Genomic DNA, 13,456 nt, shown 5'->3' on the forward strand with positions numbered 1-13,456 from the left:
CTGTGACTCTGTGCAGTTTGCTGTCCTGGCTATTTATGGACACCAGGAAGAGCAGGGAAAGGACAAGCTCTTGTGAACCAGCCGCCTGTTCTATCATCTCAAAACTTCTCTGAGGTCAATGTCACCCTCCGTAGCAGCTAGGGACACTGAGCTCATGTAATGTGCCTAAGAGGAGCTAGTTTGGAAGGAAAAGACTAAATTTAAGACTTTAGTTTTAGAGACCACTGCAGTGGTAGAGTGCTCTGTCAGGAGGGATCTTGAGTTTATTCATTACCTCAGAACCAGGGCCTTTTCATCTCTACCTGAGGAAGGCACAGTGCCTATGCCAAGGACTTTCTCAAGGACCCATGGAAACACTTGAGAACTAAATGTAATCATAATTAATATTACTGTTAGCATTGGCTCCAAAATGTGAAAACTATAAAATCGGAATCATTAAATTTTTAGCTCAGTATTTACAACATCAATTAGGTTTGGCTTTTGCTCACTTTATAAGAATTCTCTATGGGATGCCTGGCTCAGTTGGTTGAGCATTCAACTCTTGGTTTTGGCTCTAGGTCGTGATCTCATGGGTCATGAGATTGAGCCCCGTGTTCGGCTTCGTATTCAGCTGGGAATCTGCTTGAGGATTCTCTCCCTCTGCCCCTCCCCCCACTCACTCGCTCACTCTCTGTAAAATAAAATAAATCTTAAAAAAAAAAAAAATTCTCTCTTATGCACATTTGCAAGTTAAATAGCTTACTCTTACCAAATAATTATGTGTAAATACACACACACACACACACACACACACACACACACACACACACACTCATATATATCCTGTTATTTCCTTTAGTCCTTGGGACAACCTTATGTGCTAGACACTTTTGTCCCTACTTAATGAATGAGGAAGTGATGTCTGAGATGTGTTGCCCTATCTCACAGTTAGTAAGCAAACAAAGCTAAGATTCAGGCCCAGATAGCCTCCCTCCAGAGCCTGAGCTTGTAACTGCTTTGCCTATTATCTTGGGAATGAACATATTTTCTGACGAGAAATAGATAGATGTTAAGAACCAAAGATAAACACAAGAAATACCTGCATTTTCAGAAGAGGTCAGGGAAGGACAGAAAGTGAATGGGTCAGCAGGTTGAAGATGATGACGTTGGCTCTGGCCATAACGTTACGGGTGGTGAGAGTCTCAGGGAACAGGACAGCAGTATTGGCCGGTGCCCCTGAGTAGTCAGTGAGAACGCCAACCACTAGATGTCCCAATTATGAAAACACATCTGCTCTCGGGGGAACTGCTTCAGTAAAGTGAACATAGTGGAGGACAGACGTCAAGCATCTGAGCAGGGAGCTCCTTGTGAAGAAGCGGAGGATTTATGTGAGGTCACATCCACAGACATACACACCTTTCTCCAGGTACAAGGTACAAGGAAGAAGAATCTGCCATAATTTCTAGCTGATGGAGACCTGGATTCAAGCCACAGAGGACCTATTTTTTCCCCTTCCCCAACCTATGATTGCGACCAAAGAAGATCCTTTGAGGACCCAGACCTTCTAGACCACTATTCTGGGATTCCACAAGCTGGGATGAATAAGATCAGCGTGGTTGCTGAGGGGGACAAGGGGCAGCATGAGGCACCACTATGTTAGTTTCTGGTGGCTGCTGTAACATATCACCACAAATTGGGTGACTTAAAACAGAAATATGCTTCTCTCACAGTTGTAGGGGCAGAGAAGTTTGAAGTCCAGGTGTTAGCAAGGCATTCTTTCTGGAAATTCTGAAGGAAAATCTGTCCTACGCTTCTTCCAGAGCTTCTGGAGCTCACCAGCAACCTCTGGCCTCCCTTGGCATATAGACACATCACTCCAGTTTCTCTTAGCATTCTCCCCTGTGTGTCTCTGTCTGTGTCCAGATGTTTCTTAAAAGATACCAGTCATTAAATCAGGGCTCATTCAAATCCAGCATGACCTCATCTTAACTTGATTTTACCTGCAAGGACACTATTTTCCAAATAAGGTTGCATTCACAGGTACTAGGAGGTGGATTTACAGGTAACTCTTTGGGGGCACAATTCTGCCCACATTCTCCACTTTTGTTTGTTTCCTTCTGCAATGGAAAAGTGTCAAGCTCTTTCCGTTTGGCCGCAAGAGTTTAGGAGGACTGGGAAGGGTGTGATGAGGTCTCCTGGGTTGGATACCTTGACACCCCTGGTTAGTCCCTGAGTCAGTTGACAGAGTCTGTCTCCTTTGCGTCACGGGAAGAATTGCCCCTGCTAGGGGAGAAGTGAACCATTTGGCTCCTTTGTTTATTTGTTTATCTATTCTTTACCAAACTGAGTCTTTGCTTTCCTCTTACAGAAGTCGATCCAGCCATGGCGACTCCCTCTGCTGCCTTTGAGGCCCTTATGAATGGAGTGACAAGCTGGGATGTCCCTGAAGATGCCATCCCATGTGAATTGCTTCTAATTGGAGAGGCCTCCTTCCCAGTGATGGTGAATGACATGGGCCAGGTTCTCATTGCTGCCTCTTCCTATGGCCGAGGTCGCCTGGTGGTGGTGTCCCATGAGGACTACTTGGTAGAGGCCCAGCTCACTACCTTTCTCCTCAATGCAGTGGGTTGGCTCTGTTCTTCCCCTGGGGCTCCCATTGGTGTACACCCATCCCTGGCACCCCTGGCCAAAATCCTTGAGGGTTCTGGGGTGGAGGCGAAGATTGAGCCGGAAGTGAAAGACTCCCTCGGGGTTTACTGCATTGATGCCTATAATGAAACCATGACGGAAAAGTTGGTCAAGTTTATGAAACGTGGAGGGGGCTTGCTCATTGGAGGCCAGGCCTGGGACTGGGCCAATCAGGGCGACGACGAAAGGGTGCTTTTCACATTCCCTGGCAACCTCGTGACCAGTGTGGCCGGCGTGTACTTCACCGACAACAAAGGGGACACAAGTTTCTTTAAAGTCTCCAAGAAGATGCCCAAGATCCCAGTCTTAGTTAGGTGAGTGCACCGCCCCAGTGGGGATTTGGTCCCACATTAAAAAAGACATGGTTCTTGTCTTTAGGTTGCTCCCAAGCTAACAGATGAGCCCTTGGCACTTAGGCATGGATTCCCCCTAAATCAAGCAGAGTTACCCATAATCAAACAGATCACCCTGAATCAATTAAGGTCCCCATTGTTGCTGCCTCCCCAGACTAGAGCACTTAGCTCTTTGAACAGAGAAACTTCTTAGTGACCTTTATGTTCCCCGGCATCTAGCTTAAAATATATTGCTGAATCCCAGAACTGGTGTTGCTATTCCAGGGTCACAGCAGAAGGTTGCTTTGAAATGAAATGTGAGGAAAACGAAAACAGACATAAAGGGACCCCATAAGACAAAGTCTAAAGAGCTGTGAAAAAGGCTTTAAAATGTCTAGCCAGATGGGATTGGGATGGAGATAAGAACTAGAAGATTCAGAAGGTGATAGAGAAGAAAAGATGGCATGAGTTGTTTGTGCTAAATCTAGGAGTTAGGGGAGGATTTTACATCTGCAGGCAAAAGACCTGATGTTGGAGAATGAGGGAGACAGGTGATGGGTATAGAGGCAGGCTACATGGAAGTTCTGTAGGAGCACTGCCCAGTCTGTTCTGTTCACAGTGTACTCCAGTATCTCACACAGTGCTGAACGTGGAACAGGTGAGTAGGTGCTCAGGAAACACTTGTTGGCTGATGACTGGATGGATGAATGGGGGAGATAAAAGCTGGAGTATAGGAAGTGTACCAGGCCATGCCCTATTGTATGTTAAAACTCACAGCATCCCTGGAGTAGAGAGCTTTGGAATTTCTGATTGGCGAGAGCAGAGTAAAGCAGAATTGGGTGAGAAAGGGATTTCAGGGTCAGTATAGACACACAGAGAATGGGCCATGGCCTCTTCTTGGCATGTTTGAAAGAAAACCCCACATGTGGAATGAGGAAAGACACACTTGTTCTGAGGCATAGTGATTGTGCCTCAGTTGCGATAGTGATTGACCAAACTGATCAAATTTTCAGCTTACCAGTGATCTTCATCCTAAGGAATAGAGAGGTAAGACCTGACCGTAATTCTCTTTCTAAACAATCTAATCCCCCTATTTGTATTCACAGATGTTTTTCTCTACCAAAACCATACCTCTTTTTTCTTTGGTTATATCTAAATCATCTCTCGTCATGAATGATTCTCAACTTGGGGGGTTAGGCTGTACGTGTGTGTATGTGTACTCATATATATGTGTGCACACATGTAAAATCACCTTGAAGACTAACGTCTGAGAAAAAAATCAGAGTTTATAAGGGAAGTTTGCAGACTCTGTTGTGGAAATTGTGGGTTATCAGTATTGGTTATTTACTAGGTAAGACTGCATCACAACTCTTGACTGCCTTTGCTTATACAGCTAGATATAGCATAGCATTGCCCACTGACTGGCTGACAGAAGTATGGAGTAAAAAGTAAAAGGCAAAAGAGGGTGTGTGTGTGTGTGTGTGTGTGAGAGAGAGAGAGAGAGAGAGAGAGAGAGAGAAATGTGAAATACTGATCAAATGCATGGATTGAGATTAGTATGGAAAAAGAGAAAACAAAAAAACCCTCTCCTCCTTACCCCAGAGAGAGAGAGAGAGAGAAATGTGAAATACTGATCAAATGCATGGGTTGAGATTAGTATGGAAAAAGAGAGAACAAAAAACCCTCTCTTCCTTACCCCATAGTTTTAATATTCACTCTCACTGGGGCACCTGGGTGGGTCAATGGGTCAAGCATCTGCCTTCAGCTCAGGTCATGATCCTGGGACATCAAGCCCTGCACTGGCTTCTTGATCAGAAGGGAGCATGCTTCTTCCTCTCCCTCTGCTCTACCCCCGAGCTGTGCTCTCTTCTTCTGTCCCTCTCTCAAATGAATAAATAAAATCTTAAAAAAAAAAAAAAAATTTTCGCTCTCATATAGCCAAAGCTGAAATGTAGACACTGAGCGATCTTTCTCCCACCTGATATTGTGGTTACCAAACTGTGTATCAAAATCCGTAATTATAAACCTAAATCAAGTGATTTTACTTTATGTGAATTAGGCCTTAATAAACCTTTAATATGTCTTTTAATAGGACTTCTAAAAAGAATCAGATAGATTTATATACAAGGATATGCAATTCAGCATTATTTGTAATAGGGAAGAATAGTATATCTAAATAAATTATAGATTTAATAACCAACCATTCAAACTATGTTTCCAAGAATAATTAAGGCATGAAAAAAATCTTATAGGGGGTATTATTAAATGAAATAAAATAGGATGGTAATCTGTTGTTCAGTATGTTCCTACTTTTTGGTCAAAAAATACAGCTATGTGCAGAAAATATTATAGAAGGAAAAGGTCAAAATATCATTAATGGGTAGAACTCTGGGTCATGGAATAATGGTAGATGATTTTTACTTTTAAACTTTTACTTTCCAGACCTTTTACTTTCCAGACTTTCTATGAAATTTTATTAATAAGGTGTATATTTCATTAAGTCAGTTCACATTTAGGAACACTAAAAGACAAAAAAAAATTCATGTCATATTAAACACCTTCCAATCTGTCAATGCATAAATACTTTTTATGACATAAACAGAAAACGTAAAACCAAATTTAACTCTCCAAATGATTCACTTTTTGTCACTTACCTTTTTAAAAATTCTGATATACATATGAATATGTCTATGTGTGTATGTGTTACCAATTGCCAATACTTTTGAATTATGATTCTTCTTTTAAACCATTTTTCAATATTTTTCAATATCTATTTTTTAAAAAAAGTAATAGGTCATAAACACACAACATAACTCTTCATTTTTACATATTATTTTCCCCATTCATCCATATTTTACATTGTTATCATCTTAGTATACATACTATTTTGAACTCCACTCACAAATATTTTTCATTCTATATAATCTTCCAAGTTATATTTGACTCACTTCATGAGAATGCCTCATTTATTTTATCATTTGCCTGCTGTTGAGCATTTGGATCTTTCTCCACTCTTGTAATAGGTAGTACTATACAGAATAACTTCAGAATGTTTTAGAAACATTAGACAATGCAAGATACCGGGATGCTTTTATTAGAATTCAGGAAGGAAGATTATTTCCATCACATGCTTAGCAAAGTTCAGATTGAAAACCCCTATGGATTTAGTTACTCTGTCAAAGGATCTTATTTATTTTTAAACCCTCATTTAAACATGAGAGCATGAATTAAGATAACTTTATAAGACAGATTATCTTATTACTTGAATATTTCTTACTAAATTCTAAATAAGATCTTGGGATCCTCTCACCCTTCTAAGAGTAAAGTGTGGCAGATCTTACCAAGATGAATCAAATTTTTATCAGAGGAAGTCTGCTTTATGATCAGAAAAACAAATCCCTAAGTAATAAAACCATATGATCTTTTAGCCTGGTGAGAATACTGACAGATGTTAGGACATGAGTCTCCTACTTGCTGCCCTCACTTCCTGCCTGAAAAGTGTCATCATCTGCATTTAGAATGCTAGTCTCCATGCCCTCTGCAAGACCAAACCACCTGTAGTCTGTTTCCCAGGTGATTTCTACTCTCTTATCATCTTCATCCTGTGTCTCTACTGTGCCTCCAGCTCCGAGGTCAATGGTGTTGCACTTTATGTGCAGAAGGAGACTCACCTTCTATTAAGTATTCATTTGACAAAACACTGGGTCCATTGTCATAAACTACCCACAATCTCATTGCAGGACTCAGGATTCATATCATCTGGAAAAAGCACAGATTTTAGAGAAGGAAGGCTTTAGTAAGTTTCCGAGCTCTGTCTGATACATGCTCTATAACCTGGTGTCACAGTCACCCTCCCTAAGCCTCATCTCTGAAGTGGGATTAATAATGGCTACCTTTCAGGATGGTTGTGAGGATTCAATGAATTAAGAAACACCCTCAAATACCTAGAACACTTTAATTATTTCCACATCCAGCCTATGGTACATAAGAGTATGATGTCCTGAATATCATTCCCAATCATTGACACTTACCTGGCATTCATCATTATGGTCGTTTATGTTGTCCCAGTTGTATTAAGTATTGGCATGTTAACTCCTGTTTTTACCTACTTCCTCCACCAAATCGAGACAGCATCATCATGACTCACTGCCACATTTTACCTCTTCGTACATTTAATAAAACAGGTACCAGAGACCAAATTGGCTCCACCAATTAGACATGTGATGCAGATAAAATTTGTCAGTTGATCAATCTTAGGGAGGTTTTACAAGAATCAACCCGAATAGTTTTTCTAATCCTCTGTGCAATAATAGTCCTTTGTCTCATTTTTACCCAAATCTCGGGCTTCTATTAAAGAGTTTCAACTCTGTATTTTGTTCATCCATTTATATAGCCAGTATTTACAGAGTATATTCTATATCCCAGGCATTATTTCTTATGTCAAGAAAATAATTTCCAAAGACCTGAGAATGAAAAGCACATAAACATCTCTAGTACCCAGACCTGGAAGGAATTACAAAAACTGAACAACTGTTGTAGGAAGAGGGCTGTGATACTGAGTTTCACTGGAATCTGGAAACCCGGGATCTTACTCCCAGTAAATGCAGCATGACCTTGGCATATCCTTCCACCTCTTTTTCCCTCTAAATGGAAAGTGCTGGAGTGAACATCCTTGTCCTCCTTTTGGCTATATATCATTGAGACTGGTTTTCCATCTACAGTGATTCCCATCTATACTGAAAGTCATCAGAGGTGCATAGAGAAGAATGTTGTACAAATGGTCATACCCTGAAATGTCTGCATGCTCCAAATTCCTCAGCCTGAAAACACCCCTGTGAAACCTGAATTGATGAACATTACACATTGATAACAATTTATACTGTCTTCATTTTGAAAGATCCTAAGAGGATATTACACACACAAAGACTTTGAATTCCAGATCATTAAAATTTCAGAATTTTGAAAATTGAGTAATCTACTTGAAATTAATTCAAATGAAGCAAGAAAACTATCAGTTTATGGAAGATAATCATGACTATGTCTTCCCAAGCAGTTTGGAAAGCCAAAATATCGAAGTGGATATTAATAATAAGCTTATTTATAACAAGGATCCACAAATTGTTGGAGGTCATTGCTTGTTACATGTTAGGGATTTTCAGAATGCTAACTGTAGAATTTTATGTCAGGATCATGGCCAGGCATTGAGGGGGGTGGTAAACATAGTGCCCTAACTCCTACTCGACCCTTCTCACTTCATGCTTAATTATGTAGACTAAAATTGCATTAGCTGGTTCTCAAAAAATAAGAAGTTTTAGAGAGCAAATCCAAGTGGGAAGACAGGGCACTTCAGAAGAGTAATTGCTAAATCACAATTCAGATTTCTCTGCCTTTTTATGAACAGTTTCCGTTCTTCAGTTTCAAAATACATGCTTGTAGTGCTTGCTTTGGCAGCATATATATCAAAATACATGCTTGTTGAAAAAGAACTGAAATAATCCATAAGTATGCAAAGTAAAAAGTAAAACAGCTTCATCTCCACCTCTCCCTCTGCCTGCACTAATTCATTCTTTTCCCCAAAGTTTGGACTCTATCTTTTCTGACTTTTCTTCCATTTGTGTGTGTGTGTGTGTGTGTGTGTGTGTGTGTGTGTGTGTGTGCATGTGTGTGTGTTTGTAAGTGGGAGGGGGTGGTAGAGTTGGGGAAGCAGAAAGAGAAACAGAGAGAGATCTGCAACTTGATTTTTCACTTCATGTATCTTGAACATTTTTCCATGTGCACCTGATAAACATACATCATCTTCCAGAATAGCTATAGAGCATTTCACAGTTGGATTTTTTTCATAAGTTACTTAACCATTTACCTATTAGTATACAATAAAGTTATTTTCTAATATATCTTGAATATCTAAATATTTATAAGTTAAAAAATACATGAGTACCCTACAAGTCAAAAAAGAAATTACAAAGGAAATTAGAAAATATTTTAACCTGAATAAAAATGAAAACACAACATGTCAAAATTTGTGTAATGCAGTTAAAGTCGTGCTTAAAGAGAAAAGTATGCCTTATATAAATGCTTTTATTAGAAATTATTAAAGTTTAAATTCAGTGACATATGTTTTCAATATCAGGAAGCTAAACAAAAATGAAAACCTCACCCAAAATTTGTGGAAAGAGTAAGAAGATGATAAAGATGAGAGCTGAATTCAATGAAACAGGAAATAGAAAATAATAAGGAAAATTAGTAAAATCAAAAGCTGGTTAGTTGAAAAAAATCAATAAAAGTGATTAATCTCTCTATATAATGATCACAAAAACAAGACAGATTATGCAAATGAAAAATTCTAGGAATGGAATATGGTTGATTAATACAGATCCTACATGCAGTAAAGGATAATAAAAGAATACTATAATTGTATGCCAATGAATCTGACAACTTAAATGAAATGGACAAATTTCCGGAGAGAGACAAACTACTAAAATTGACACAAAAAGAAACAGAAAATATATGTTAAATGAGTTGGAATTGTATTTTAAAACATCCCAATACTAAATACAATGTGGTTTCCCGGTTTGGATCTTGGAAAATGTTGGTGGGAAAACTGATGAAATTTGTCTAACATTTGGAGTTGATAGCATTTTACCAGTTTTAACTTCTCAGTTTTGGCAAACATACCACGATTGTTAACATGCTAACATTAGGAAAACTGGGTGAAGGGCTTATATAACTTGGTACTATATTTGCAATTTTTGTTTTTTTAAAATCTTAAAATAAAAATTTTATTTAAAATCAACAACAATGAAAAAAAAGTCCCAATAAGGAACACTTCACATCTAGATAGCTTCACTGATGCATTATATCAAATATTCAAAGAACAAATAATACTAACCCAACATAAACCATTAAAGAAAATAGAAAAGGAGGAAAATTTTTGCAACTTGATTTATTAAACCAGTATTTCTCTAATGCCGAAGCCCGAGAAAGACACTGCAAGAAAATTAAAGAACAATATCCTTCAGGAACAAAGAAGCAAACATTTTTAGTAAAATATTGTAAAAAGAATTAAAGCCACTTTGGAAAACAGTGTGAAGGCTCCTTAAGAAATTAAAAATAGAGCTAACCTATGACCCTGCAATTGCACTACTGGGTATTTACCCCAAAGATGCAGATGTAGTAAAAAGAAGGGCCATCTGTACCCCAGCGTTTATAGCAGCAATTGCCAAACTGTGAAAAGAGCCAAGATGCCCTTCAACAGACGAATGGATAAAGAAGATATGGTCCATCTATACAACAGAGTATTATGCCGCCATCAGAAAGGATGAATATCCAACTTTTGTATCAACGTGGATGGGACTAGAAGAGATTATTATGCTGAGTGAAATAAGTCAAGCAGAGAGAGTCAATTATCATTTGGTTTCACTTACTTGTGGAGCATAAGGAATAACACGAAGGACATTGGGAGATGGAGAGGAGAAGTGAGTTGGGGGAAATTGGAGGAGGAGATGAACCATGAGAGACTGTGGACTCTGAGAAACAACCTGAGGGTTTTGGAGGGGAGGGAGGTGGGGGGTTGGGTGAGCCTGGTGGTGGGTATTATGGAGGGCACATATTGCATGGAGCACTGGGTGTGATGCATGAACAATGAATCTTGGAACACTGAAAAAAAATTACAAAAAAAGAAGAAAAAGAATTAAAGGGATCTATAGAAGGGTTACTACATCATGACCAAGTATGGCTTAACCTAGAAATACATGGCTGTTTTAACATTCTAACATGGAAGTAATTCACCAAATTAACAGAATGAATGAGAAAACCATATAATTCAATACATGAACACACACACACATACACAAACAAGCATTTGGCAGCATTCAATACCAAATCATGACAATATCTTATTTAGAAATAAAAAGGAACTTCTACCATATGATGAGCCATTTTTGAAAAAGCTATAAGAACTTGCTTAATGGTGAAATATCCTAAGGTTGAAAACAAGACAAGACAGGAAGGATACCTGTTCTCACTGCTGTTATTCAACATTGTACCAAAGGTCCCAGCCAGTGCAGTAAGGCAAGTTAAAAAAAAAAAAAAAAAAAAGGCACAGAGATGAAAAACTAAGAAGTAAACCTATGTCTATTTGCAGAAAACATCATCATCTACGTAAAAAAATTCCTTAAAACTATTAAAAAATGCTATAATTGAAATTAGCAAGGTTGCAGGATACAAGGTCAATATAGAAAGATCAACTACATTTTTTAAAAAGATTTTATGTATTTGATAGAGTGTGTGTGTGTGTGTGTGTGCACAAGCAGTGGGAACAGGAGAGGGAGAAGCAGGCTCCCCACCGAGCAGGGAGCCTTAATGCGGGGCTTGATCCCAGGACTCAGGGATCATGACCTGAGTCAAAGGCAGACACTTAACCAATGGAGCAACTCAGGTGACCCAATCAATTACATTTTAGTATACTAGCAGCCAAAAATTGGTAATTGAAATAAAAAAATACAGTATCAGTTAAAACAGGATACAAAATTGTGAAATGCTAATGAAGTTAATAAAATATGTTACAAGACCCATACCCTGAAAACTATAAAATGTCACTGAAAGAAATTAAGACCTAAAGAAATGGAGAAATACACCACATTGATGAATCAGAACACTCAGTACTTTTAAGATGTCAGCTTTCCCTCAAATCACGTATAGATTCAATGCAATAATACCAACCAAAGTTCAAATGGACTCTAAAATTAATGCAAATGAAAGGAACTAACATAATGCAATTTTAATGCTTATGAGAAAGCTAAAGTAATCAAAATCCTAGGGTATTGGTATAAGGATAGGGATACAGATCAATGAAACAGACTACACGATTCAGAAATAGACTCACAGATCCATGCTCAAATTATTTTTTCCAAAGGTGCCAAGGTAATTCTATGAGGAAAAGATAATCTTTTCAACTTATGGTTCTGGAGTAAATGGACACCCTTATGGAGAAAAAGTGAATCTTGATGCTTATCCCACTCCATACAAAACAAATAATTCAGAAGATCTGGACCAAAATGCAGAGACTAAAATTCAAAAACTTCAAATTTTTTGTTTGTTAAAAACTTCTAAATGAATGCACAGGAGAGATTATCTGTGACCTTAGGGTAGGCAAAGATGGCCTAGAGAGGACACAAAAAATACAAGAGCCATAAGGGAAAAGACTGACAAATTGAGCTTCACCAAAATTTTTTTTAATAACTTCTGCAATTCAATAGACAGTATTAAGAAAAAAAAAAGGCAGTCTACAGACTGGAAAAATTATTTGCAGTATTTATATCTGACAATGGACTTGCATTTAGAATACATAGAGAACTCTTACATCTCAATAAGAAGATAATCTAGTAAAAAAAAATATTTTAACATACTTTGCAGAAGATAAATGATGAAAGGTCAAAAAGCCCACGAAAAGATTCTTAACATCATTATCATCAGAGAAATGCAAATTAAAATCACAATTAGATACCATACACACACACGCACACACACACACACACACACACTAGAATTGTCCCTAAAATGACTCACAGAGTTCGCAAGAATGTGGGCCACTGGAAATCTACTACATTGCTGTTGGGAGTGTACAATGATACAACTACTTTGGAAGACAGTTTGGCAATTTCTTATAAATGTAAACCTACTCTTATCATACTACTCAACCACCTCATTCCTAAGCATTTATCCAGAGGAAAGGAAAACATGTCCACACAAAAATTTTGTGTATGAATGTTCATGGTAGCGAGCCTCACACTGGAAGCTACTAACTAAATATTCATCAACAGATGAATGGATGAACAAAATGTGGGATGTCTATCTACCCTGCGGCATACTACTCAGCAATAAAAAGGAAGGGATTACTGATGGGTTTAATAACATGGATTGCTCTCAAAAATGTATTCTGAGTGGAAGAAGCCAAACATGAGAGGATATACTTTGTGATTCCATGTATATGAAACTTCAGAAAAGGCTGATCTCATTTACACTGAAAGCAAGCACGTCAGTGGTTGCCTGAAGACTGGATCGACTGAAATGGGACAAAAGGTAGTTTTCTGTGGTGATGGAAATGCTATATATTTTTATTGTGATTATATGAGTGTATAACTGTAACAAAATCTCAAGACATAGACTTTAAATAAATTTTAGGTGTCAGTGAAGTTGATTTTTCAAAATTGGCATGTTCAACACAGTATTAGAGGAGAACAAAGTTGGAGGATGGACACTATCTAAGGCTTACTATACAGCTACAGTAATCAAGAGTGGTATTTGTGAAAGAACAGACGAACTGAACAGAGTAGAGAGCCCAGAAATAGACACACATAAGTATGGTCATCTGATCTTTGACAGAGGAAAGGTCATAAAATGGAGCAAAGGAAATCTTTAAAAATGATGATGGAACTGGATATCCAGAAGCCAAAAAA

The 13,456-nt window shown here is 38.2% G+C and overlaps 1 protein-coding gene across 4 annotated transcripts in view; it reads left to right on the top strand.

The window, feature by feature from the left end:
* TCAF1 (TRPM8 channel associated factor 1) overlaps window positions 1–13,456 on the top strand; it is a 44,327-nt gene that overhangs the window by 17,580 nt on the left and 13,291 nt on the right. For all 4 annotated transcript variants that reach the window (XM_032304908.1, XM_032304907.1, XM_032304906.1 and 1 more), the window contains exon 2: window positions 2,348–2,981. In XM_032304908.1, coding sequence (XP_032160799.1) covers window positions 2,362–2,981 — 620 coding nt within the window. In that variant the 5' untranslated portion in view covers window positions 2,348–2,361. The remainder of the gene's footprint in view (window positions 1–2,347; window positions 2,982–13,456) is intronic.

Source organism: Mustela erminea, chromosome 11 (assembly GCF_009829155.1).
Source record: "Mustela erminea isolate mMusErm1 chromosome 11, mMusErm1.Pri, whole genome shotgun sequence".
NCBI classification, from domain to species: domain Eukaryota; kingdom Metazoa; phylum Chordata; class Mammalia; order Carnivora; family Mustelidae; genus Mustela; species Mustela erminea.